This window comes from Megachile rotundata, chromosome 13 (genome assembly GCF_050947335.1).
Source record: "Megachile rotundata isolate GNS110a chromosome 13, iyMegRotu1, whole genome shotgun sequence".
In the NCBI taxonomy this organism is placed as follows: domain Eukaryota; kingdom Metazoa; phylum Arthropoda; class Insecta; order Hymenoptera; family Megachilidae; genus Megachile; species Megachile rotundata.
This window is the reverse complement of record NC_134995.1, coordinates 16,364,746-16,392,735: the sequence shown is the minus strand read 5'-3', so window position 1 is coordinate 16,392,735 and position 27,990 is coordinate 16,364,746. Positions and strand designations below refer to the sequence as shown.

At 34.7% G+C, this 27,990-nt stretch overlaps 8 protein-coding genes across 20 annotated transcripts; 6 read left to right on the top strand and 2 right to left on the bottom strand.

Moving 5' to 3' along the window:
* Positions 1-9: 9 nt before the first annotated feature.
* Positions 10-20,669, bottom strand: LOC100878838 (uncharacterized). 7 transcript variants are annotated; one of them, XM_076539155.1, is made up of 9 exons: positions 17,426-17,557; positions 15,941-16,105; positions 15,539-15,606; positions 15,138-15,457; positions 14,300-14,731; positions 14,023-14,220; positions 13,642-13,972; positions 13,253-13,577; positions 10-444 (listed from the first exon to the last, which is right to left on the bottom strand). In XM_076539155.1, exons 2-8 carry the CDS (start codon positions 15,973-15,975, stop codon positions 13,255-13,257), a joined length of 1,707 nt encoding a protein of 568 aa, XP_076395270.1. In that variant the 5' UTR covers positions 15,976-16,105; positions 17,426-17,557; the 3' UTR covers positions 10-444; positions 13,253-13,254. The 7 variants fall into 7 exon arrangements, with proteins under 7 accessions (XP_076395270.1, XP_076395269.1, XP_076395268.1 ...); XM_076539154.1 differs by lacking the exon at positions 10-444 and adding an exon at positions 10,870-13,169; XM_076539153.1 differs by lacking the exon at positions 10-444 and adding an exon at positions 10,870-13,149.
* On the top strand, positions 439-2,421 carry LOC105664233 (tRNA methyltransferase 1). Its single transcript, XM_012297893.2, has 2 exons — positions 439-631; positions 730-2,421. The coding sequence occupies exon 2, from the start codon at positions 800-802 to the stop codon at positions 2,348-2,350; it is 1,551 nt and encodes a 516-aa protein (XP_012153283.2). The 5' UTR covers positions 439-631; positions 730-799; the 3' UTR covers positions 2,351-2,421.
* Positions 2,903-6,846, top strand: LOC100877151 (uncharacterized). The gene is made up of 12 exons (XM_076539272.1): positions 2,903-3,039; positions 3,164-3,331; positions 3,396-3,512; positions 3,584-3,991; positions 4,075-4,223; positions 4,885-4,963; positions 5,231-5,398; positions 5,471-5,587; positions 5,689-5,883; positions 5,953-6,150; positions 6,472-6,620; positions 6,705-6,846. The coding sequence occupies exons 1-12, from the start codon at positions 2,959-2,961 to the stop codon at positions 6,733-6,735; spliced, it is 1,860 nt and encodes a 619-aa protein (XP_076395387.1). The 5' UTR covers positions 2,903-2,958; the 3' UTR covers positions 6,736-6,846.
* On the top strand, positions 6,837-8,718 carry LOC105664232 (uncharacterized). Its single transcript, XM_012297887.2, has 2 exons — positions 6,837-7,859; positions 7,979-8,718. Exons 1-2 carry the CDS (start codon positions 7,840-7,842, stop codon positions 8,580-8,582), a joined length of 624 nt encoding a protein of 207 aa, XP_012153277.1. The 5' UTR covers positions 6,837-7,839; the 3' UTR covers positions 8,583-8,718.
* On the top strand, positions 10,853-12,984 carry LOC100878049 (aldo-keto reductase 1B). Its single transcript, XM_003708536.3, has 5 exons — positions 10,853-11,057; positions 11,738-12,217; positions 12,296-12,502; positions 12,576-12,724; positions 12,814-12,984. The coding sequence occupies exons 1-5, from the start codon at positions 10,983-10,985 to the stop codon at positions 12,854-12,856; spliced, it is 954 nt and encodes a 317-aa protein (XP_003708584.1). The 5' UTR covers positions 10,853-10,982; the 3' UTR covers positions 12,857-12,984.
* LOC105664231 (uncharacterized) lies at positions 16,158-17,038 on the top strand (the record flags this gene model as incomplete). The annotated part of the gene is made up of 2 exons (XM_012297878.2): positions 16,158-16,476; positions 16,707-17,038. Coding segments are annotated over 2 exons (546 nt in total), but the record flags the coding sequence as incomplete, so codon positions are not given.
* On the top strand, positions 17,710-18,677 carry mRpL43 (mitochondrial ribosomal protein L43). The gene is made up of 4 exons (XM_003708550.3): positions 17,710-17,846; positions 17,935-18,041; positions 18,125-18,330; positions 18,436-18,677. The coding sequence occupies exons 1-4, from the start codon at positions 17,710-17,712 to the stop codon at positions 18,562-18,564; spliced, it is 579 nt and encodes a 192-aa protein (XP_003708598.1). The 3' UTR covers positions 18,565-18,677.
* On the bottom strand, positions 18,675-27,989 carry Gpat4 (Glycerol-3-phosphate acyltransferase 4). Of its 7 annotated transcripts, none has more exons than XM_012297868.2 (9): positions 27,769-27,982; positions 22,647-22,931; positions 22,424-22,561; positions 22,218-22,352; positions 21,638-21,871; positions 21,358-21,473; positions 21,140-21,281; positions 20,844-21,052; positions 18,675-20,767 (listed from the first exon to the last, which is right to left on the bottom strand). In XM_012297868.2, exons 1-9 carry the CDS (start codon positions 27,919-27,921, stop codon positions 20,680-20,682), a joined length of 1,500 nt encoding a protein of 499 aa, XP_012153258.1. In that variant the 5' UTR covers positions 27,922-27,982; the 3' UTR covers positions 18,675-20,679. The 7 variants fall into 7 exon arrangements, with proteins under 7 accessions (XP_012153258.1, XP_012153259.1, XP_012153262.1 ...); XM_012297869.2 differs by lacking the exon at positions 27,769-27,982 and adding an exon at positions 26,786-26,809; XM_012297872.2 differs by lacking the exon at positions 27,769-27,982 and adding an exon at positions 25,149-25,167.
* Between the last annotated feature and the right edge of the window lies 1 nt (position 27,990).

Genomic DNA, 27,990 nt, shown 5'->3' with positions numbered 1-27,990 from the left:
GAAAAAAAATTTTAAATCGGACTTGCCACGGAGGAATAATCACCGAAAAAACTGATCCTCCTTGACTTCAATGTAAAAATTGAATTTGCTCGCGCTTGGAATTTTCGTTATTGAGAATATTGCAAAACACCCACCGTTTGATATTCAACACATACATTTTAAAAACACTATTTCCGGATAAATATACAGTTTTATACGTACATCTTCATTCAAAAAATATTCTTGGACATATCGAGACCAATTTGAGCCGTCCACGTTTAAAATCCCTTCGTTTCATCGAATCGTAGTTTTGAATTTGTTTTCAACGAATGAATACACTCTTGTGGCAGTAATACGAAACATATCGACTGTGCAAAAATATCGAAAGTTTTATTGTGCTCTCTATGTACGATTTAAACATAGAAATTCTGTTCAATCTATACCGCCCATTGTCATCTTACCAACCTGAAATACATAAAACAAAGTGAAGAATAACCTCGAACGTTATTTATAAATATATTATAAATATTTGCTTGTAAACAGATATGCGTATAATGGATTTTAATATTTAATTATAAGATGTATTAATTAAACTTTCATAATTACAATTTACAACTTTGTAATTAAAAAAGTTGCACTTATAATTGGATATGTAAGTAAGCCTTAATGTCGGTGTTAACGTTATCTTGATGTAGAAATTATTTAACATATCCTTATATCCATGTAAAATTTATAATTAAACATTTACAGATATATTAACAAATATTTTCATACAAACTTATTAACATATATTTCTACGTATTGTACTGTTGCATTTAACATGGAACAATGTGCAAAAAAGTTAAAATTGGATAATGAAAAAAATGTATCTCCTTCTACTATAAACGAGGGAAAAGCAGAAATTTTGGTGAGCGATACCAATGTATTTTATAACCCTGTTCAAGAATTTAACAGAGATCTTAGCGTATTAGTATTAAGAACATATATCGATGACAGAAATGGACAAATATTAGAAATAGATCGAGGAAAACCTAATGGAATCGCTTTATTGGAAGCCTTATCCGCCACCGGTCTACGAAGTATTCGTTACGCTAAGGAAGTAGAGGGTATAAAGCAAATTGTAGCGAACGACATATCCGCTAAAGCGGTAGAAAGTATAAAAAGAAACATAGAGCACAACGATGTTCAGCATCTTATTAAACCGAGTCAAGAGGATGCGACATTATTGATGTATCAAAATAGGAAGAATCGTTTCGACGTAATAGACTTGGATCCGTATGGTTGCCCTACGCCATTCTTGGATGGAGCAGTCCAGTGCGTATCGGATGATGGATTGCTTATGGTTACAGCTACAGATATGGCTGTGTTGGCTGGAAATGTTCCTGAAACTTGTTACCTTAAATACGGAGCTATTTCTTTGAAATCTAAAGCTTGTCATGAAATGGCATTGAGAATTTTATTACAAAATATCGCTTCTCATGCTGGCCGTTACGGGAGATATGTTGTACCTATACTTTCTATAAGCGCTGATTTTTATATAAGAGTATTCGTAAAAATATATTCCAGTCAAGTTAAATGCAAGGAGAATGCCACTAAAATAGGCATGGTGTATCAATGTACAGGTTGCGAAAGTATCAATACTCGATCATTGTGCTATAGAAAGCCCACAGGAGATTTTAAATTATTATCTTCGCCTAGCGTGGATCAATTTTGTTCAATCTGTCAGCATAAACAGCAAGAAGGAGGACCTGTATGGTTAGGTCCTTTACATGACCAGCAATTCGTCTTTAAACTTTTACATAACTTAGATAATATGCAGTTGAGAACATCGAAAAGAATTAAAGGAGTATTGAATGTTATCTACGAAGAGTTGGACGTTCCGTTATATTACACGATTGATCGCCTGATGTCCATAGTTAAATGTATTACCCCGCCAATATTATTATTTAGATCTGCGCTGTTGAATGCGGGTTATAATGTCTCGTATTCACACGCGTGTAAGACATCTATAAAAACGGATGCACCAAACTGTGTTATATGGGATATTGTACGCACGTGGGAAAAACAACATCCTGTAAATCCGCATAGATTGTCAGTCGATAGTCCTGGAATAAGGATATTAAATGGAACGATAACTACAGATGTTTCGTTCGAGCATCATCCGCTTGCCAATCCAGCTTCCAGACAAAATAAGTTGACTCGCTTTCAGCAAAACCCTATTGTTAACTGGGGACCTGGCACACGCGCGAAAACAAGAATCGATTTAGAAGGTGGAACCGAGAGTTCGAAAAAGATAAGAAATCAGAATAAGAATTGTAGGAAAGAGAAAAGTCAAGCAATAGAAGCCAGTAAAGAGGAAAAACTTGTATAAAATGATCTATCGGCATTTGTACAGTTAACATAAGTCTTTTTACAGAAAATATAAATCTGGATACATACATATATTTGCTTTCTATCGATTATTGCATTTTCCCGTTCATAAAACAAGTATATTGAACTGATACTTTTTAACGTTATATATTTTGCTTATTTTAAAACGGAAGAATACATGTAAACACTACATAAGACGTGAATTACATAAGACGTAAGTTTCTGAAGCGTGGTTGTACACGTATTTTAGTTTTTATACGTGCGGTTCGCGATAATTACAGTACGAATTCGTAATAAGCAACTCGCTCGGGTCTGGCCAGTTGTTTGTTACGAATCAATACAATTTTATTTAATAGTATATTACAGCCACTACATTATAGCCACGTCGCGTGGAGACCCACAGATTGTTTATAGTGGGGGAATCTTTCATTATGATTTCGTACTTATTTCAGAGAGTAATCGGTACAGCTGCAGACGTGGAATAAAATACATCCGTGTAATAATGGCTGCGCCAACAATCACTTTGAACAATGGACAAAAGATTCCTGTGTTAGGACTTGGTACTTGGCAATCCGGAGTGAGTACACGTCGTGTGAATGAAGATCTTGGATGATCGATATTAGGTGTATTGTCAGTATTTTAAGATTTTCAATATTTATCTTAAACGCGTTATCGTTTCTAACGATAAAGGTAAAGGATAAATATTACAATGGAAAAATGTGATAATTTAATAATAACATTAATTGCCAATTTACCTAGACATTTATCTTAAATGCTGAATGATTGAATTTATAATTATATAATATTTTTCAAGGATGATCCGAGCGTTGTTGAGCAAGCTGTTCGAGATGCCGTCGATGCTGGATACAGACATTTTGATTGTGCTTACATTTACGGTAACGAAAGAGAAATTGGTAAAGCATTGCGTGAGAAAATTGCCGAAGGAGTCGTAAAAAGAGAAGACTTATTTATTACAACGAAGGTACAGTTATGGTAAACGGAAATCTTGTTCGGATCGATTTTTCTTAACATTTTAATATTTGCAGCTATGGAATACGTCGCATAAAAGAGAACATGTAGTACCGGCATGCAAACGGTCGGTTGAAAATTTTGGACTAGGATACGTGGATCTCTATCTCGTGCATTGGCCAGTGTCGTATAACGTACGGTGGCATGAACATATCTTATAAGTCGTGAAAAAAACATATGCACATCACGCACATATGATTTTCAGGAGAACGCTAAAGGTCTTTTTCCAAAAGATGAGAAGGATAATCCGAAGTCCGAGGTCGTCGATTATTTAGACACGTGGCGCAGTATGGAAGAATGCGTGAAATTGGGATTAACAAAAAGCATAGGGCTTAGCAATTTCAACTCGCAACAAATTGAACGAGTGTTATCGATCGCCACGATTAAACCTGTCATGAATCAAGTGGAATGTCATCCGAATTTGAATCAAAAGAAGTTACGAGAATTTTGTGCCGAACGTGGTATAGCTATTACCGCGTATAGTCCATTTGGTTCACCAAAGCGAATTTGGGCGAAACCTGGTGATCCACAGGTTACGATCGATGCGCCAGAAATTGTTACGATCGGTAAGAAATATGGAAAAACACCTGCACAAGTTGTCCTGCGTTACTTGGTAATTATATTAATACATTGTCTACGAGCGGAAATTATCTGAACGGAAAATATTTATCTAAAATAATGGTTATTTATTTTCAGATAGAAATTGGCACTGTTCCCATACCGAAATCAACTTCGAAGGAACGCATTAAACAGAATATTAATATTTTTGATTTCAATCTGTCTCCAGAAGAAATACAAACGATAGATAAGCTCGATCGCGGAATTCGTATATGTCCAGCTTCGGAGTAAGTAATAAACGGATTTATTTATCTCATATATGGCTTACATATTCTAATTGTAATAAAATTTCTGTACTTAGATTCAAGGATCACAAGGATTATCCTTTCAACATAGAATTCTAATAAAATTCTACATTTATTTCTACGCATATTTTATAGAACCTTTACACGATACTGACAAACTATTGTTCAAAATATGTAGATCGAGAAACTAATAAATCACGTTCACGCAATGTCATTCCTGTTTAATATTCAAAGATGGTAGTTATGATTCTCGGCAATCATAGAGAAACGAGAATTGTTCTTAGTTGAAATTATATAACTGTTTTCTGTTTTAAGAAACAGCCTGTTCCTTATTGTCGTCAGAAGAAATTCAATATATCGATAACGCGTTAAAAAGTTCTATATCATTGTGAAATGTAAGCAATACGTTTTTAATCTTGGCATTAACGATGGAATCATTCGCATCGCCGATGCGTTACGTAATTATTATCTGTTAGTAATAGCATGACTAGGAGGTGAATCGATGCTCCGTGATCAGTTGGTTTCCAAGTACATTGCGTGCTTTATCGATTATCGCAGTGAAAACACGTGTCAAGAACGGAACGGTCAAGGAACAATTTTAAAAAGTAATCATTTTTTCTTAAATAACGTTTCCAAATCTCTGATCGACGATGCTTAAGATACCCAACCTTGCTTTTTCCAATGGCCTGAAGATGCCAGTTTTTGGCCTTGGTACGTATCAGGTAAGAAAACGCTTACACCGTAATCGTAATTGACCCGTAAATATTTAAACACTGGAGATTTTATCTAGCTAACAAGAATCGATTTAAAGGTATCGTTTGTAGAAGGTTGTAAAACCATCATATGATTCGATAGCGCGGTTTATTCAAAAATCAGAAGATTCAGAATTCTCGAATCGTGGAAATTTGTGACTTAAAAAATGATATAAATTTCGAAATTGGATGACAGCCCATGACAGTTATAAACTCGTAATATATTCTTATCGTTAGTCAACAGCCGGAGAAGTGGAAAAAGCTGTGATGGAAGCTATAGATCTAGGATATCGTCATATAGATACGGCACACTTTTACCAGAATGAAAAAGAAATTGGTCAAGCGGTTCAAGCAAAAATTAAGGACGGCACCGTGAAAAGAGAAGATCTCTTCATTACGACCAAGGTAAAGTTTTTCTCTTTCGATAAATGTTTAACGTAACAAGAACATAGTATTAAAAACCGACGTTTCTTTCAGCTTTGGAACAATGCTCATAAGGAAGACATGGTTGTCCCGACTTGCAAAAAGTCTTTGGAACTTCTCGGTCTCAGTTACGTGGATCTTTATTTAATTCACTGGCCATTCGCGTTTAAGGTTATTTCCAAATTGCTACCGTGATAGTTTAAAAAAAATTTCATAAAAATCAAATCAGCTAAACAGGCAAGATTTATTCTGTATGCTTTATTATTTACTAGGAGGGAGATGAATTGTATCCTAAAAACGAGAAAGGTATCGCTATAACGTCGGACACGGATTACCTCGAAACCTGGAGGGGAATGGAACAGTGCGTGAATTTGGGATTGGCTCGTAGCATCGGAATTAGTAATTTCAACATAGAACAAATCACTCGGCTGCTTAAAGAGGCTAAAATTCCACCTGTAAACAATCAGGTAATAATTCTTCTTAATTATTATTATACGTTATATCGTATTTTTATTTGTGCTTCTGTACTTGTACAGGTCGAAGTAAGCGTGAATTTAAATCAAAAGCCATTGATCGAATTTTGTCAGAAAAATAATATCACTATAACTGGATATTCACCGTTGGGACAACCTGGAAACAGAGCGGGAGCACCGAATTTCCTTGAGAATCCAACGATCCTCGAGCTAGCTAAAAAGCACAACAAAACACCGGCACAAATTAGTCTACGATACGCGGTAATAATACCGAAAGTTTTCTCGTATTTTACACTCGATGAAATCGACGAGAGAATCGTTTGATCTTTTGTCCTTGGCTACAGTCGTATCTGAGCTTGAAAAATCGTCTTATCGCAATAACATAACGCAAATAACATAATTTTATCATTTTGATCGATAGAGATAAGTTTGATAGAAGGCTAGGTGTAACGTAATCTATCGTATCTATCGTATTTTTGAAAGCGTTAAATATTGCCGTTAAATATCTACGTCGAAATGTCGAGATTCCGTTCAAGTAGATTCTATAAAAGCCTAATTCCGTAATTTTTTCAAACGTACCAGCTACAACACGGAATCGCCATTATCCCGAAAACTGTAACATCCAGTCGACTAAAGGAAAATATGGACATATTTGATTTTACTCTCTCTCCCGAGGAAATGGAGAGTATCGCGGCACTAGCTACGGGTGCACGGGTAGCACGATTCATCGAGTAAGTACCGAGAAAAATTCTCTAACGTACTAATTGCTAACACGATACGATTACGTACTAACATGATACGATTACTTTTTGCAGCTTGAAAGACCACAAATATTACCCGTTCTAGATATGTATAGAAAAGCATCATCGTAAACGGATGAAAAAGGCAGGAAACAGCTCGTCAGTTTCGGTGTAAATTAAATAGTAAGGCATATCCCCTTTGAACTAATCCCACGCTATAATTCGGCTCTCGTTTGACCCTTATCTAGTCAATTGGATTTATTGAACGCCATGGAAAATTTCGATGCTTCGTTCTGAAATGGCATCGTACCAGCCAACCGAATCAAGTTAATTGTGTTTGATCGGTATTTGCAGCGATTGCAGAATGTACAATGTTTCTCGGCAAATAAAATTCCATGAAAACGAAACTTTAGATGAAAATAAATGTTCGTTCTTTCGTTCGAACGACCAAAATCTATAAGATTTAGAAATCTATAAGAATCTATAAGAAAATATTGTAGGAGCTAAAAATGGAAACACAATGTTTCCAGAAGCATTTGTAACACGTGTTTTGTTAAATGATAAGTAAAGGCTATAATTTAAATGTTTTTTTTTTCTGCGATTATTATTATCAACGAATTGTTAGGAAAAAAGGACCTTGCATTGTTTCGTGCGGTAGAATGGACAAGCAGTAAATTACAAGAGGATTCTAGAAGAGAAAAAGAAGAACGGTGATACATGCTCATTGGTAATTCTGGAACGAGCCTCTTCAAGGCCAATGAATGGCGAAGGTCCACGTGGGCGATAACCCTTTTTTTTAGACCGATTCGCTCGACGAGCGAAATTGCTTATTCCACATTCATTCACAGCTACACATGTATGAACGGAATTTTTTCCCACGAGGGTGCCGTATTATTCGATAAGTTCACCGCTACCTCTGATCTATATTTCTGTCCTACAACGTAACGCGTTATATGTATAATTATCAATTCCATTATGTAGAACGTTTGCCTGAAAATTCGAAGGACATACCGTAAGAGGAAGTACACGTACGTATAGTTGGACCGCGTGATAAGCCACGCGTCGGTCGAAACTTGAATTTCTTACAAACCGCGATGTTTAGTAAATTCAGTCGCGACCTTCGAGACAAACGACAATAGGAGCGAAACTGACAGTTAGGCGTTCGAGACGTTTCCAATGAACTTCGTTGCACGAACGACGTAATTGCATCATGAATCATATCGCACAGGTGTAAGTTGTTTGAAAGATATCCGTAAAAATCGAGTCTATTCTCTTGGTAAATTTTTTATCGAGAACACGAGCAAAAGTAACGAACGCCGCATCGCGTCTCATTTTCTTCGTCTTCGTAGATTGAGCACGAAATTGAAGTCACCAACGCGAAACACAGAAACGTCGAGGATATTCGAATGCGGCTCGTGGAGATCTCGAGTGCTCGTTAAGATGAAAGAATGCCGCGATGCGATTAAGAACATTGTGAGCTTCGACAAGTCACCGAACACCGTAGAAACTGCACGAACAAACGTAGCCGCTGTCACGAACAAAACATCCTTATCTTCTATCGACTCCGGGCTAAAAACTTCCGTGTCCTCGTTATCGGACATTACCAGATTCAGTAGCATCGCGTTCAAGGATAAAGAACTGGAGGGCGAAGAGATTCGAAGAAGAAATTCAACGTCGTCGAGTTCATTGGAGAAGGAATTGAACGCGTCTACCAATAGTTCACTGAAGTCGTTTCTCGACGAGGAACAAGCGTACACGATCAAGAAAAAGATATCGGCCGAGCCATTTCTCTCTTACACCGAAGGAACCGTGGAATTTCTTTGGACAGACGACACAGAGACTAGTTTGTCCAGTCAAGATATCAATTTTGGAAATCCACCTATGAACTCGACGTTTTGCGAAAACTCGCTCGCTAATATTAATCGTGCATCTCCTTTCGTTCAAAAATTATGATTCTAGTTTCGAAAACCATTTTTCAATTTCAATTTATCTCTCTCTCTCTACTTACCTACTAGTAATAGTTTTATTTATCGAATATTTTATACGATTATGTTTTTATTCGTTGCAATAAAGTTTTCTATTAATCGAACACGATTCTTGAAATTCGATCACGAGAACTTTCGATACGCCAAGGCTATGGGTTAGGTTTAGATCTCGATTTAAAAGTTTCCGTATTCCCGAACGGTTCCCAAATTATTGTTACTATTAAAAATAATAATAATATAGCATTCGCAGCCGCGTTCAAAGATTTCGTAATCGAATCGTAACGTGCTCGCACTCGTATCCGTCCTTGTTTAGAGTAAATGTAAACGAAAACATTGTAAAAGTTCTAATAACTTTTAGGTGTCCTAACAGTCGTGTTCAAATTATTCTACATATTTTATCGCGAATCTTGTGTCGATAATGCAATAATCGTCGAGTACGATCAGTGATTGCGCGAAAAACGCTCGAGATATACCGCTTAAACAAACCGATAATATCCGATACTTTGAAACACTGAATTTTCCCAGATAATTAATTCGACGCGGAACCAATACGACGCTCTGTTCGTATCTAACCAACGGCTGAAAGAGATCTCGATCGTTCCGATATACTTCGCTATACACCTGGCTGTGTACGTATGTCTATAAATCGACGATGATTGTTCTCCTTTACAAGAGTTGAAAAATGTTTACAGCGACGGGGCAGTTCGATGATCCGGAGAAACTTTTCAATCAATTTTTAAATTGATATTCGACACTCCGGAATAAAAGTAATTGTCTCAAAGAATTATATTCAATTAGAACAAGTACTAATAATATTTAAGAAGCGATTATCACGGAGTCATGGCAAACTAGATTCACGTTGGGGAAACGAACCGTTCCGTAATAAGATTTCTAGTCCACTATGCTATGCTGTGGACGATTATGGTTCTTTCATGCGACATCGCAATCGCAATATTCAAGTATGCTTTGCCCATTGTACACTTTCGAAAAAAAAAAACAAAGTCAACTTGTCGATAATATTCCTACCTTAAACTCTAAGCACCAACGCAACGGTTTAACTCGTTCGAATGGAAACTATAAAAAGACAAATGCAAAGCGAATGCCGATCAGCAAACAATATCGATTTTAAATCGAATGTATTATTGTTGCGAATAACGTTTAGAATGTATATAAAATATGAAATATAGGTTCAAGTACATACCGCGCTTTATTTTCTCATTTGTTATTCACACAGCTGTTCTAAATCGAAATGTCGAAACGTTACATTTTTTCTCTCTGTTTACGCGTTCGCTGATACTGGATAACATCGTTTCCAGTAAGTTGTAAAAAATTTCACGAGACTTTCGACTTATCGATCCATACATGACATTGTAAAGAATAATGTCGTAAAAACGATGTAACCGAAATTTCATGCGAAATGTGAGTTAAAATCGCTTTCTAGAATAATCCGTTTATGTTACGAGCTACCTCTTATTCTCCGTAATTCATTCATTCGTTCGTTCTTTAACGATCAAGGGTTTCAACTATCCCTTACTGCATACAACGGACTCTGTAACTTTCCACAGGGCCCGTTTCTCGTTAGCGAATTTACCGGTACCCCAACACTGTGATGATCAACGTACAACCACAAAGAAATCTTTCCGTGAAAGATATAAAACTTATTACGTAAGATCACACACATGTATACGATTGCGACACGCATGCGCAGAAAAAACAGTGCAGTACACTTTTTAGGGAGTTTGAAAGTATCGGTCTATTTTTTTCTTTTTCTCTTTCGGTCCATTTTTTACACAATACTTATATAAAATATTCCGATCTGAAAAACAGAAAACGAAGATAACATACCGCGGATACGTTCGAACATCGTTAATATTATAAACAAAGTAATATTCTATGAAAAATATACTTTATATTTGATAATTAAAACCTCTGTAGTTCTTCTTCCGAAATTCTTTCGAAATTCTTCAGAAATTCTTCAGAAATTCTTCAGAAATTAAATGCTTAAAAACACGTTGGATTTTAATACAATTAAATTGTTATAAATTAAGCTGCGAAATACGATTTTGATTATAACTTATCGCATTAACGGTAATTAATATTTATATTTTGAACACGTTCAGTTGAATAGATCTTTCGATTTATAAATTTGCGAAGAAGAAAGGAACGGTTTGTACATCGATAATACGGGGCTGGTTTCGGGACGAGCGGGAATAGTGGGGACATTTATAAAAGGGGCTAGGCAAATGTACCCGGCATTTGTACGCTGCTGACATAAGCGTTTGACGGTTAATCGAATCTCAAAAAGTGTAACAAACCTTTCGAAAGAGATATTCGCGTGTCGAATAATAAAGTATATAACAATATCAAAATGGTTCTAAACGTACCGATAATGAAATTTTACAACGGTAACGAAGTGCCGGCTTTCGGTTTGGGTACATGGAAGGTCAGTATTTATCTCTTATGAAGCAATTCAGCATAACGAAAGATTAATTGCACGTATACATATGTTAACGAAGGAAATATAAAAAATTCAACGCAAATTACGTTACAGTTCCTTTCGCGTTCAATGTCGAGCTTCGTGGATGTACATATCTATTTTATAATTTTATACTTTTATGCTGGCTGAAACTATTTTATCTTCTTTTCTTTTTTATCTAAGACGCAATACTATTCTGCGAAGTTCTCGAATCTACTAAATGAACGAATAGTCTCTTTGTATCTGAAATCTAACTTCTGACGTAATTCACATTTATTTTTACATTTTATGTATTAGAATTCATACGATACAATTAATAATGTTATTTAGAATATTGATAAAGATATATATATATATATACATACATACATCTTAAATCTCTTAAATTATTTATAATTTTTGGCAATGTTTTTATTTAGTAGATTTTATAATTAGCTTCGCCTATTTAAAGATAAGTCCAAATTTAATTTAACTTGTGTAAAGATAAGGGAGTAGTAGCTTGCTCTGTAACATCGAATTAAAAATGATATCTTGACTTTGAAGAATTTACTACGAAATAAATATAATATTCTTGTATAACGTCGTTTGTATCTTTGTGATAAGCGGTACTTCACGTTTTTATTCTTCTTGCGTTATTTATATTTTAGTCCAAACCCGGAGAAGTTACTCAGGCTGTTAAGGATGCTATCGATATTGGATATCGTCACATTGATTGTGCTCATGTCTACGGCAATGAGAAAGAAGTGGGTGCTGCATTTAAAGAAAAACTTGCCCAAGGCGTAGTGAAGAGGCAGGACCTTTTCGTTACGAGCAAATTATGGAACACTTTTCATAGACCGGACTTGGTTGAACCGGCCATCAAGAAAACTTTATCGGATTTAGGTCTCGAGTACCTGGATCTCTATTTAATTCATTGGCCAATGGCGTACAAAGAAGGAGACGATTTGTTTCCAAAAAATCCTGACGATACACCTGCCTTAAGCGACGTGGATTACGTAGACACGTGGAAAGCGATGGAAGCTTTAGTAACAAAGGGTCTTACCAAGAACATCGGTGTTAGCAATTTCAATTCCGAACAAATCGAGAGGTTACTCAAGAACTGTACCGTCAAACCGGTTACCAACCAAGTGGGCATACGTTTCGTTTAATCGCTGCTAACTAATTGTACGAAACATTTTCTTCACTCAGTGTTTGCGTATTTATAGATCGAGTGTCATCCGTATTTAACTCAAAGGAAGCTCTCAGAATTTTGCAAAGAAAGGGGTATACTCATTACCGCGTACAGTCCGCTTGGATCTCCTGACAGACCATGGGCCAAACCAGACGATCCGAAACTATTGGAAGATAAAAAATTGGGTGAACTTGCCAAAAAATACAATAAAACGCCTGCACAGGTTCTTATTAGATATCAGGTGAGTAATAAAATTTTATTTTAATAAGTTATACATTCGTATATATTAATTAAATTTTATAAATCTTGGTCAGCTGGATCGTGGACACATAGTAATACCAAAGTCGGTTACAAAATCAAGAATCGCTCAGAACAGCGAAGTTTTTGACTTCAAACTTAGTTCGGAAGATATTGCATATATCGATACCTTCGATTGCAATGGCAGAATCTGTCCAATGACTGGGTAAATATATTTTTCTTTCGATTAAATTTGACAAAGTACGTTTAATTTTATTTTTATTATTTTCAACATATAAATATATTGATTTTCAGAACCGAGAAAAGCTCTTACTATCCATTCCACATTCCGTTTTAAGCAATCGAAGTAATTTAAGAAACGTCATGTACAAACTGATATGATTTCATCGTTTACATGGTTTTTTGCACATTTTATACTGCATTCTGTATAAAATAAACTGCACAATAAAAACTGCGTATACTTCATTTCCTCTGTATGCTTTCATATCCGAATAACGTAACGCGCTTAAGATAGAAAGAAATGAAAAAATGACACAGTGATCTGCAGCGTCGTAAATAGTTGATTAATAATAGTATATGTAGCAGGGTCCCGGTTGACGTTTCACGGTGATACAGAATTTGTAAGGTTATCTACAATGACGATAAGTGGCCTATTTTGGGTTTTCGAACGTGGAAGATATTTCATATAAACACTCGTTCTTTTTGTGTAAATAAATTATATTATTCGACTTACAGTCAGTTACATCGACACGATAAGGATGCATCGCTATCTTCGCAACCGCAGGAACAACATTCGCAATATTCGTCCTCGCTATTGTTGCCTTCTACGTGCGCGTCCAATTGTTTCGAAGCGATTGGACGATACTCTTCCGAAGGATCCAATGCATCGCTGCAATTGCAATCTGTATCCGATAAACCTAGAGCACACTTACCCTTGCAATTACATCTGCAATTATTTCCTCCGGAGCGTAGAAAATTCTTACACGGCGAAGGACAAATTTCACAAAGATTTTTTAGATCACAAGCTGGTATCATTGGTATACACGACTTTCGAATACCTATGTTTCAAGTTAGACTTAATCTCTATTTCGGTGAACGAGAGATTAGGTATACGTTACGTACCATGATCCGCGACCGTACAAGACGATATGTCGCAACAACCTTTTCTCATGTATCTATCTTTGGGTGAACTTTTCACTTGTATGTTGCACAAAGAGATATTTCCGGTGCAAGATTTCTTTATTATACTACGAAGCTCTCGTGGTCCAACGCATGGATAAGAAGAGCGGGGAAATTTCGTAGAAGTCGTCGGCGGGCAGGGCGAATGTCCACAAGGTTCGCAAGAAGGAGTCGAAAATTTTGATATCGATTGCTTAGGAGGTTTATCGTTCATCGTGTTTTCCTCTTTCGTTTCTTCCTCGTTTTTCCCAAATTTCTGTAACACGAAAAAACACTAATTTATTATTAATGCATTCGTAATAGGTTCGAAAGTGATTCTTTTACATTGTTCTCCGAATACGATAAGACAGCACTTTTCGCTTCGGATGAAACTGTTTGGACTTTGTGATTACTGTTCCACCAGTTTGGTATCCACGAACGTTTCTTTTCTATCTCTTCTGCCGGTTTTTCTTCTTTAATTTCCTCTTCTCGTTTATCGTTAATGTCCCGGTCCGAGGTAGAAACGACCACGTCGCTTTTACCCTACACAGAATCCCGACGATAAATAAATTTATTCTACAATATCTAGGAATATTCTATACTTGTAAGTATTCTTACTAACGATAAGTTTCTGTCGTGGTTGCTTCTTTCTTAAACAGGTCGGAAGACGCGTCGAGCATTCTCTAGGCACGCATCGAATCTTAGTCGCGTTGCATTCTAGATCCTGAGCACAATCGATCCTCCGTCTCCCGCAAACGCTTTGATACTCCTTGGACACCGCCAAACGATCTATGTGCTCTTTGAACAGTGTCTCTTTTTGCTCTAGTTCCTTGATATGATTCTTCAGATTCAATTCTTCTTCGGCTAATTGACGTATTTTCGACAAGCAAATTAAGTCTTCGGAACGTATAGAATGAAGACTCGGTGTTTCGTAACTTCGCACCTCCTTCTCCAAATTCTTCAGGGTGTCGTTCATTTCTTCGTTCGCGAGCTCCAACGATTCTAGTTCTATGTCCGTTTCCTCTAATTGAACGTCCGCTTGAATAATCTTCTCCTGTAATTGATAACGAAGCCGTCGTTCGAGATTCGAGAGTACAACGAAATAAAATATGAATTTCATTTGAAAAATATGAATTGACTGTTCCCACGTAACGCGCGAAACGGTGAACGTTAGAAAAAGGTTAAAGTAAGTTATTTCGGCGAAAAATCTTAGTGACTTAGGATTATAAGCTGTAACGATACAGGAAATCGGAAATGTAAATATAGAGATTTCGGAATATTATACATGTTTCGACGCGTAACACCCATTCGTTTCGCGTTAATGGTATAAATATGCAGGTGTTCTCACCCGAACAAACAGCAACGACCAATGGAATGAAAAATTTTTCAACGGATACGAAGTTTCAAGCACACTGGCAAGATTTACCCGAAAAAATCGTTGAATTTCAATCATTCCGTACATGCAACTCGGTTGTCTCTCCGTTTAGTTCTCTCACGGTCCTCTTCAAGCTGCTTAACAGTTTCTCGGTTTGGTCCGGATAGGGGGCGAATCTTTTCATGATCTCGCGAACCTTGCAATACGGTGCGTTCTCGCACTTCTTCGCCATCCACATATTGAACGCTACCAACGCAGGTATAGACCGTTCCATCGTCGTGATTTTGTCCCTCAAATATTTTTCTTTGCCTACGAGATCGCAACGACGCTCTTCCATTTTTGACGTGATGTCTTCGAAGTACGCTGATCGAGGTTTCGGACCAGAATCGACGTCTGATTTGGGACCTGAAGCAACCAGTCGTAAATGGAAGGTTAAAATATGCATTTAACATGTAAAGCGAGAAATCCGTTTGATATATCGCCTACATTTGCATCGGGACATGTTGCTCTGGTTGTAGCGTATCTGTTTCCGAGATAATTTATCGCCTCGAAGCCTGTTATTCGGTAAATACCAATTATGTAAACGTATGTAGATTACTGTTATCTTTTTTCTTCCATAGACTTTTCAGCGTATCGTTGCATAGCATTATGCTTCGAACGAAAGAGATACGATTTGTTGTTGTACGTTTAAGTATTTCAAAAATTGAAAATTTTGATAGCACTTTAAAGGCATTTTTCAAACGACGCGACAATTTCACGCGCTAAGCGGATTCGTATCGTATTCATAGCGGTTGAACTTGGCAATGATTTGGTTTTTGAAAAAACAAAAACGTCGCATGTACAAGATCGTACGTGTTTTCGTTGATCTTTTTCTACATTTCTACCGACCTTTCCGAAGGCCTAAAAAAACTATAAGCGCGCATCAAGAAAGCTTCGATGAACTTCTACAATTAATCCATTTAAGTCGGTGTGTTACTCGGTACAGTGTAAAACGTTGAAATCTGGAGCGGATCGAGACGGACAGCAATGATACCATTCGACTCAGTCAGGAGTCTGTAAAAGAGAAATAATGATATTTCTTTCAACTTCATCTTGTTATTAATTAATCTGTCAGTTACTATATATAAACGAATCCGTGTTTGACAGAGGAACAGACTTGATTAGCCGTGATACCGACGACGACAAATGTTCCCAGCTAACCGGAACTAGCGCGTCTTTACAAGACAGTACAGGAAGCACGATTACAGGCTCGACTCGAGCCAACTATCAACGTAATTTCGAAGATCGCGTGCTTCATGGGCAGAGCGGTAATCGCAGATTTAGTTACAAAAAGAGAAAATCCTGCAATGGAAACGGAATATTTAGTGCCCCTGCAGGGGTCAGTCCCCATCATGTTAAATCGTCGATCATACGACGCAATACAAGTTTGTTCTTAAAATTTAATCGATTATTTCATACATTCGGGTGCAACACGAGCTACTTTTGTTCGGAAGTAAATGCAATAATAAACGTTTAGGAATCATACGGCAACCTTGAACCGCGTATTCAAAAGAAGCTAATGTTACACCTCTATAAGTAGATGTACATACGTACATACATACATACATGTAAGTTAATTAACATTATATTTCAATCGTTTCAACTCGCTTGTCAGATGGATCTCCGTTAATTTTCGTATGGCCACAGAAACCACCTAGAAGCAGGTTGTTGAGAATTTTAGCTCCTTTAATGCACGGTATTCTCATCGGATTCTTGTTTTTGGATGCTGTTCACCTTTGGCCAGGAGAGTTTTTGCCTACGTCGTTACCCTCTGTAATGCCTGTACCTTTACCGCCCGTCAAGTGTAATGTGATCGAACCACGTTGGTTCGACAACAGTTAGGATCACTTCCTGATCACTTCCCTCCTATTCTTTAAATTCAAAATGATACAGCGAATCGTAAACGTATTTGTAAAGAAATTGAAATAAATGTAAATGGTACCCACACATGTACACACACGTACAGCGTAAAACGGAATGAATCGGTTTGAAATTTTTATTATAGTAAATTAAATATTATTGAATTTTCACGAAAATGTGACGACACCTACTTCCGCTCAACCGTTCCGCCGAAGGGTACATTTTTCTCCAGCGCAAATTTTTACATTTTTCCTGGAAGCGGTTTTCCCTCGGGAAGAGAAACTCACTTCCCTGGAAAGCGCCCTGGCGAAAAAGTTTATATTTTAATCGCGAACTATTTTTCTATTTATCTGTGCAATAGTGGATTAATAAGAATATTATATTATCGACATTACAAACAAGTAGACAAGTTTGAATAAACTCTTTTCCAACCTTTTTCATTTATAAATCGAGTGAATATTTTTATTCGATTACCTATAGTCGATAAAGTGGGAGTCCTGCTTTGATAAAGGCGCCCCACACACGAAAACGGAACAAGTGGTGTCATCTATCCAGTGAACAGAGTGTACTGCAAGTTTTTGAAACTGTAGTTTCATTCATTCCCACACACTGCCGATAGGTGGCGGTACTATGTCGATTCGGTTCAATTCGATTGATATAATACGGAAACTAGATTTCTTCTCGAATGCATAGTTTGTTAGACATGCGTTCTTGAACAACACCGTCGTAAAGTTACATATACGTTATCGGCTGCAAAAATGTCAAATAAATATATATTTCAAAAGTTTGGATATTTGAACACACCATTTGGTTTGGGCATTGGTCGCTACGTATGTCAATTGCAGAGAGTAACTTTAAAATTTTGTAAAAACCAAGGTGGGAGCCTCGGAGTTAGGTATTTGCAACTTTCTAACCCCTTATCATCAAATAGATTTAGTTTATGTATTTAACGTAAATTGAATGAAGATATTTTTTGAACACAGGAAATTTATAGAGAATGATTTAATTAATTATGCGAAAGAAAATTCTGGTGTAGTAATCTATGTCAAACCAAGGAGACACAGGAATCCTGTTATAAAAGCAGAATATTGTAGGTTGTGTATTGTTTAAAAAAAAAAAAGAAAAAAAAAACAAATCTGTGCATTAGAAGTAACATATAAATACATATTTTAGTAAATGGTGATGTACATTGGATGTGCGTTACCAATTACACTCGCGAAGACATTGTACAATGGATGGAATTATTAAGGACACAGTATCACGATGGTCCAGCTTATAGACTGATTAAATTATGGCATACAGAATTCCCTTCCATTCAAGGGCCATGGACACCGTTTACGTTTAAAGAACCGTCTCTAAATTTAACTAAATTCCCGAATGTAAATATTTCATTTGTTTCCTGACGATTATATTGTTTATTTATTCAACTTTAATCGTTTGTTACAATTTTTCTAATGCACATTGCGTCTCTTGATTATTTTCAGAAAAATATTGGTAGAGCTGTCCAGTTCAAACCCACAGCGACGGAAGAATTGATTAGATTATTTAAAGAACAACAAGAATCTGAAAAACTTCAAGAAGAATATGATGAAGCTCAAAAAAATAATGGTTAAATGATAATACTAGTTATTCATGTTTTACTGTGTATAAATGTTGTATAAAAATAAAGTTAAAAAGTGGATATATTGGAAACTTGGACCAATATATCGCAACACGTCAGAAATAATATTCTTATTTTTATTAGATTTTATATAATTTTACAAAAGAATCTAATCGATTTAATTAATATTGAAATGGAGACCCTCGTAATAAATCTAAAATTGCATTATTCTAAAATAAATTTAAATAATTTACAAATTTCGCTATGCCATCTATTGGTGCATTCAAACATTTTATATATACTTATGTAAAATTGGTACGTCCATTTAAAGTATTATATACAAAATATAAATTAGGAAGATTTCACAGCAATTAACTATAATTATCCACTTGTGCTTTATCTTTCTATGATGTAAGTATATCAGTGACTAGCGTTTCATTGTATATACAGTACTTTTAATATCTAATAAAAGCAGAATTACAATTGAGGCATTAGCACATACAATCCCTAATAATATTTAATGCTACTGTCAAACTTATGACAGGTACACAGTATTTTGCTTTTTTTTTTTTCAGTTTTGTTTCTGTATATATTATTCACATATTCATTGCTATAAAAATATATTTTGATGATTTTTTTTTTTTTTATATAAAAAATTGGATAATGACAATGCACATAGCACCATAATTCTTAAATGAACAAATTACTAAAGTATCATAATTATCGAACTAAATAATTCTATTAGTTTAATTAACAATTTCATATTTCAAATAAGTTATTTTAACAATTTCAGCATGTATAATATATTACATATATTTATTATCTACATGCTATTACATATCTCAGTGCAAACGATTAAATTTTTCTTTTGGTGGGTCATAAGAATTTGAATTGTATCAAAGGTAAGAATACCCATTTATGTGCAACTTGACATCCTTCAGTTAAAGAGAAGTAAAAAAAACAAGACATTTTTCATCCACCACTCTCATGACTGAAGGTGAGTGATGGAAGACTTTTTCCCTAAACGAGCTTAGTTTGCATGAAAATATACATACCAGACGGAATGAAACAATAATGTAATTACCTAATTTTTTATTTAATATTCAGGATTTCAATCAAAAGATCCTAACAAGTAGTGCAATTATATTACATATAATATCTAAAATTAATTAGAATTTTTACTTGAAAATTAACAACCTGTTAACAAGATTTCATAAACAATGATGATTCTCCTAATGTTTAGTCAGGGATACAAGTATGTATTTTTTATGCATACGTATGCTTCATATTTTAAATTTTGATATTATTAATTATAAAAATAGAAAACATCTAAAATACATTCTTAATTGGATTGCAATGAATGACACCTAAAATAATCTTCAGTGGCGGATACAATAGCATAATCCTGGCATACTCTAACTTCTTTCATTCAGAAATATGAATAAATAGTTTATTTCTAGACTACAATAAAAACATTACTATGTTGCCTTATCGTATTTTTTACAAAAAGAAAAAATGCAATTTTTCCTACATAATATCAAATGGATATAACTCCACGTATCAAAGTAATGGATTAATGAGGTGAATTAGATATTCGAGTAGAATGACTTTGACACTACACCCATTCATGCACACGAAAGATCACACGCAATGACATATCATTCCATATTAAACAGTTCATTGTGTATAAATAAAAAATTTATAATGCCTCATTGTAGAATAACATTATTAAAAATCACAAATGTGGTACTTGTAGTATTGTTCGATCTTTATTATAATATAAAGACTGTCTTTCTTGTTTTCGGGGGAAAAAAAAAAAAAAAAAAATAAAGAAAAGAAAAGTGAAAATTACGCTGTGATAGAATAAAGATCTAACTTATTTATACATGTATATTAGAAATTCTGTTTCATACCTTGAATTTTCTAAAATATGTAATAATTGATTTAACAAAATACAACGTACCATATTTGTAAAATTAAAGAAACAGAATCATGCGTACTAGCTATCTTTTCCTCTTCGTACAGTCAGATACCCACAAAGAAGACAAAACAGCACATCAGGTAAAATATTTAAGCAAAATATCACACGTTACAGCGATCATAAAAGTGCGACTAGAGATGACTCGATTTATTCGACTTTAAGTCGTTTACTAAATTCCTCTTGCTGTTTTTCCTTCCATTCTTTTTTTGGTTTCATTCTCTTAAGTTGACCATCCCTAACAAATAAGATTATCACATTACTCTTTTATTTTAAAAATATTCGATTGCTTCGATATAATTTTGTCGACATACCATTGTAAGTCAACCAATCCTCCTTGTCTTGCTATCACAGATTTTACCCTATTTGCAAAATCAATAGCACTTTCTCCTTCGTTTCTGTACATTGGCGGAAGATACCAAACATCGCAAACTATTGCCCAACTCGACATAGTCATGTACAAGTATTGTATCATTGAGTAGCGACTACTATTCCAGAACGCATCTCCAAACCTTGGATCATACTATGAAAAAAGAAAAAAAAAAAAAAAAAACGAAATATGTTACTTAAATCGTTAAGCTAATACTGTACTGTACATATAAAAAATTACCTTTATTGCAACAGGATAAATAACGCCTCCCACTTCGAAACTACCCTTTTTAAACTGCATGACTGACGTATTATTTATGCAAGTTCCTTCAGGAAAAATAAGTATTGGTGGATTTGTAGGGTCAGACACATGCTTCTTCAATCTGGTAATACGTAAAAGATTAAGTTTCAATCTGAATTAAAGTGACTGCAATAAAATAAAAATAATATGTAATTAACCTTTTTGCGACTGCTTCCCTGTCTTTAACTTCAGATCGTTCGAACCAAATATGCGGAGAAGCACGCGCTAAAGCTCTTTGCAGAATTCCTAAGAACCCACCGTGTCTTTGTCCTATCTAAAAATAACATCATTATTAAATAGTATAAGTAGCCTTTGTAGTTGTGTAAATAAAAGAAATATAAAAGTACAAAGCATTAATAAACCATCACAAATCGTTAAGTTAACCAGGTAACATTATGTATAACTACTTATCAGACAATACAGAAAACAGAAACGTACCAAGGAGTAGCAATTATCGCACATAAGTACTAAGACATCTATGGGAGAAGTATGGTTGGCCACACAAATGCCCCTAACCGGTCGATTCTCTGGATTATGATAAGTAATTACTGTTGACAAAGCGCTCGATAACACACCAAAGCACATTACGGAAACTTTGTGATTCAGCCATCGTTTGAAACTACCCTCCGGAACGTAGCCCACAAATGCTGTACATACTGTCAACCACATCACCTGTAAACCATAGTCTTTGTACCCGAGAAACTTTATTTGTCATTGCCGAGTAATTCTATTTGCAAAGCAAGGTCACAGGACCTTGCATTATTACTTGTAACATTTACTAATGTATTTCAACATTATCGTAAATAATATAAATATGTAATATCATTTTGAAGGATTCATGATACAAAAGACCGAAAATTATTTTCCCTTAATAATGTACAACGAGCAATCATTATAACGAACTGTTAGTAGATAAAACATTGTTTGTGTAGATAAAATGTATATATCAATTGTGAAAAGATAATTTCAATTTCTTTTGTTTAATGTTACTAGTTAAAATAACGAATAATATACTTACTCCTATAAAACAAATAAATATCCGTAAAGGAAGAAGAAAACAATATCTTAAACCAAATCCGAACATCCATATCACTGTTAGCTTCCAAGAAATAAATTCATAGTGTCTGTTTGTTCGAGTTAATAGATTCCAATTCTAAAACAAAAGGTATTAATCTATCATACGATAATCTGTTTTCTTTATCTCTACAAACATCGAAAAATTACCTTCAGTTCTTCCGCTTCAAACCTAGATGTTACTTCATCTTCAATAATAGCTTCTACGCCAGCTTTGATATAGTCCAAACAGATCGCAGGTTCAAATTCTCGTTTGAGTGTCTCAAACGAATTTCTGCGAATAAGGTTCTGAAAGAAGAGCAATCTTATGAAAAAGTTGTTAGCATATTAATGATAATTAATGATATAATATTGAAGAGATCTAGAAATCTACCTCGCTTTTGCCAGGAATCGCTGATGTTAAAGAATTCTCTGCTTTAATTTCCTCAAGATGATTTCTATGATTCTGCATCTCTGGCTCAGGTACCAAAATCAAATCTTTTGACCTGGCTATCACGTTGTTACTCAACACTCCATTTTGCATTTTGTTTTCGGTTTTTAAATTCTGAACATTCTGCTTTTCAACATGGCGCGATTCAAATTCTTCGTCCACCTCATCGTCATCTTGATTCCATGTACCGTTTCTCTTCTTCACATTTTCAATGTTTTGTCTGCCGTACTAAAATTTAAAACAAAAGCAGTCAGAGCAGTTATTCGAATAGGTTGTTCTACCGACTTCAAAATATATATGATATATCTTGCACGAAAAATAGAGTTCATAATTCTTAAACAAAAAACAACGAGACAGCAACAACAGGACTATATAATCTAAATACAGATCATAAGCATTCTGGTAATGGTACGGTGACCATTTTCATCAATTGCCCATTTCTAGCGACTCTGTTTTACATATAAGTCAATTTATGTATGAAATGCGAACAAAAGTATTTAAAACACAAGATCGATAACTACATTGATAATCATTTGAATCTGATAAAAATAATTTCTTTTAATTCAGAGTACAAAAAGAAACGTTTAAATACTGATAATTAAGCACGATAATTAAGAACAATGATGTTTAAGAGCATGTATTAATTACAAAAAAAAAAGAAGTTGAATAAATATGCGCAAAATGAAATAATAAAAACATTTTATCAGCTATTAGTGGGCAATAATTAATAATTTTGTTCGGTAAACTTTCAAATTTTTATGCATCTTCAGAACTTTTGGGTATTTCATCTCCAACTCTTAACGTTTACTTACGCGATATCGCGTGTTCCATCGTCGTTTAAATATTTAAATGTTACGGCACACAATGATCGAACCACTTTCATGTCAACATTAAACTTAGAACGACTGAATGATCAGTTAATCACATGTATCGCAAATACCTGTACTCGCATGATAAACGCGTGCAGATACGAACACGCGTACAAAGCAGTCATTTATTAAACAGTGTGAGATTGTGCATACTAACGTTTGTTTCGTTATAAGAGAGGCCAGCAGTGAATGACCTCTTCGCTCAGCAGTTGCTACATGCCCAACACGCGCCAATATGGAATTTTACGATTTTATTTCTACGAATTATTGCATGTGTCGTTCATCTTTCATATAAGACGTTTATTAACCTAATAGTGCAATGAGTTTAATTCAGCAGAAAAGAATGCAATAACAAAAAAGATGATATATATGTATATTTTTGTATAGACTTACATTTTCATAAATGTAATCATGTATTTAAACAAATATAAATACAATTTTTTTTTATTTAAATAAAAGTGCATATCTTGTCTATGCAAGAAAATGTATATTAATATTTCATGAGACAGTTGAAATTTTCTTCCATGAAAACTACGGTAAACAATATAAGGTATAGTTTCGCACGTAATCGCTGATCATGTATTAACTGTTCGCTTGATTGTATACGTTTTAAAAAGGGCGCTCCGGAAGTCGAATACTCAATGTTTAATCGCATGTACATATTTAGAAACCGATGGAAAAGACTTTATTATGTAATTCAACAAGGACATTTATAAGCAAATCGAACACGCAAAGTAAATATTACTAAGAAAACTTATTTTGGTTCGTTACCGAAACATTTGTATTCGATTTTAAAATGGAATACATACATTATATTGTAATTCTTTTTCTCTCTTATTTTTTTTTTCCGTTTGAATAACTATACATTTTAAACCGTTAATAGAAATTTATCCAAGGACAACAGATATTTAAAAAAGGACCAACTAGACGGAAGTATATTTGATATAGGAAACATTCCCATAATAGGATGGCCTCTACTTCTGTGCAGCAAAATGTAGAGGAAGCATAAATATTAAATACATTATGATAATATTAATGCGCGTCGTATTCTCAGGTAAAACGTAGACTTTGCTTTCTTTGGATAAAGACCAGACGAAAGCGTAGAATCTCCTATTACTTGGCGTCATTTCTTATGATTTAAATATACAAATTTTAAAATTTCCAAATCCCTAAATATTCGAATTACCTGACGTATATAAAAATTTTCAAATTTCCTATTTTCCAAATCTTTAAATCTCCGATCCCCAAAGTTCCAAAATGCCAAATCTGAAAATTTGTCAAATTCCAAATTCGAAGCAATAAACGACGGTGTTTTTTTCCTTTATATCCTGCGTCGCCATTTCTCTTAGAAACATACTCGCCAATGTACACACATCACTAAGTCACAACTGACGAGACTTCATCATTATGCGATTAGTTTCGATAAGTTTTGATTTCGAAATGAACAAGATTCGATAATGTAGACTCGTTTAACGAATTATTCCACTAATCGTGGCATTACGATACTCGATAACGACGATGAAAGTACAATCGATAAAAGAGCTTAATGAGAAAAGACATGTTTGGACTTTGTCACCTTAGTTGTCCTCGATTTTTATTCGTCTTCGAAGCAGCGTTCGTCTCCTTTTCCCTTCCCCCCCCCCGAAACAAATTATTCGATTACGTTGTAACATGTAACGTAAATATCAATCTACGCTATTTTCGTTCGAACACGATGAAAGAGTATGATCAGATGAAATCAAATAGAATCACAATCCCGGATTGAATTTTTTTTAGTCAATACAGCATACAGTTCGTAATTCCGTAACCAATTAAAGCAGTATCTTTCAAGTTTTTTAGGACCGCAATTCACAATTTCATTCCTTTTAATGCATACACAAATTTAAATATCAATCGAGTGATCAATACATATTCATAGCTCTGTTTAAAATGATAATTTAGTAATTCTTGCAAAGTATATTTTAAATACGTATTTGATATCTATTGGTAGATGGAAAATAACAATTAAAATAAATAGGTAAAAAATACGCGAGTAGAATTTTTTCGGAAACAAGAGGAAACCAGTAAACAATCTTCATTGTACGCGTAGAATAGAATTAAAAACGAACCATACAATAACGTATATGACGAAAAGTTGAACGACCGATTACGATTTATCGCATAGAAACGCATCAAGGATCGATGATTTTCGACAGCGATTTGCTCCGCGCGATTAATATTGTCGAATAATTGTAAAATTCTCTTCTAATTATCGAGTTGCACGTTATTTTGCACATACGTTACTCGATCCACTGATTTCAAATCTCCTGAAAGACTTTGCACCTTCGATAATACATCTCTACCTGAAGAAATGCTCTTTTTACTTATCAGACAATGATAACGACAACGAATCAATTAAGTTTATAACAATACTTGTGATGTACAAGATAACGAACAAATAGGTTCGACACAAAGTATAATGAAGTTATTGTTCGCTCGTTTGGCTCCACCATCGTCAGTGACTAAACGAGATCGAGATTAAACCAACGGTAGGTAACTGGTCGTCTCCTTGATCGGTCAAAGTGCTACGAACTTTCAATGAACGCACATAATACATAATGAATTGAAAAAACAAATTTTCATGTTTTGATACCACCGCTAAAAAAATAGCACCATAAACTATAGATCAACAAGATACAGTCATGTTTAATCTTGGATCATACCACAAAAATACCATTAAAATATATTATCTGCATTATCAAGATGCACCGAATTAAAATTCCAGAGGATTAGAGATCGTTTGATTATTTTGAGAATATATCGGAAGCACGCGTTACCCGGAAGGCCACAATTTAATATTTAAAACACGTCGAAGAAATGACGAGAAAGTTGGATCGCTCGCTCGATTTCCCAGCTGTCAAAATGGTTAACACATCACGGACGTGGACAAAATATTGTTTAACGTGAGACAACGCATGACACGCGATCCCAAAATTCAATGTATGTACACCTATATGCACTTGCAACGTACACCTTTTTTTCTGGATAAGGACAAGCGTAAAAGGAAAAGTCATTCGCCGTGTTTGCTTTCGATATTTTGAGAGACCGTGTATTAAATTAGAAAATTAGACGATTTAAAACGTCTTAAAGTTCTAAATTTGAAAATTTACCAAACGAAAAGTAACAAGTGGCGTGTTTTTCATCTATACCGTCGTTTTCTTTAAGAACACTTACCATGCTCATCAATGCACGCACATTGCATGAAATGTCCATGAAAATCTATAGTCAACGATTATCGAATCTCATACTTTGGTCACTATGAATCACCTGTATATATGATTTCACTGTTTAACGACTTTAAATCGATACGAGCACGTTGCGTCTAGTGTAACACTATCGTTGCTGATTCACTAAATCAAGCTTAAATCAATTCTGATTCGATGTTCTACAGTATACGAGTTACACCGGTTACATTCATTGATATCATAATTAACGTGTGCGTTTAACACAGTAAATGCGAGAAACTCTACTGAAAATATATGCACATGAATAAAACATTTTGGATTTCCACTCGTAAATGATTATTCGTCGATGCAATGGATCAATTGTCCGATCAATGAAAATGAATAAAACAAAGCATACGTTTAATCATTTATTTAACGATGAAATCGAACACGTGTTTATGAAGTTCCATTAAATTAAAGAAAAACAAGTGTAAGTAAACAGAATACTCGATACATTTCATTTTACAGTAATTTGTAGATTAAAAAATGAATTTTGGGAAACTGACATTTACGTTAAATGCCACGAATCGTATTTTATACACGTGTCAACAAATCATGAGAATTAAAAACTGCAAGAAAATCAATTAGGAAAACAATTGAAAGCTCTTGACGAGTACGCAAATTGTTTTATTTTATGAACATTTGAAATATCCACTTTAAATTGAATTTCAAATAATTATAGTTCTAATAAAAAATGTGTGTACATGTATATACCAAGTGTTTATACGAATAAGTTTTTTGTAAAATAAGCATTAAAAATTCAATGTAACTTATACAATTGTAGTGAAATACATTTTTTATTGTTTGGAAAGAACACTTTATAACGTATTACTAACCGGATGGACATCGTAGAGTCGGTTCACGACTTTTAAATTACCAGGTATAGTATAATAATTAAAATATTTAAGAACTTATTTGTAATACATGCCTTACCTCGAATAGTGCTAGCAACAATTTTATGTATAACCTTCTAACGCCGAGTGATTTTCCGATAGATGCCAAAAAGATGATAGCAAGCAAAAACATGAGAAAAGGTGTTAAAAATAAAGAAACGGCTAAAGACATCACCATCCACAATGACGCCATTTTGCTTACTGCCGAGCATCATCCGCAAACACTAAACGATTCATTGCTCAAAACCTAAGAACTCGAATA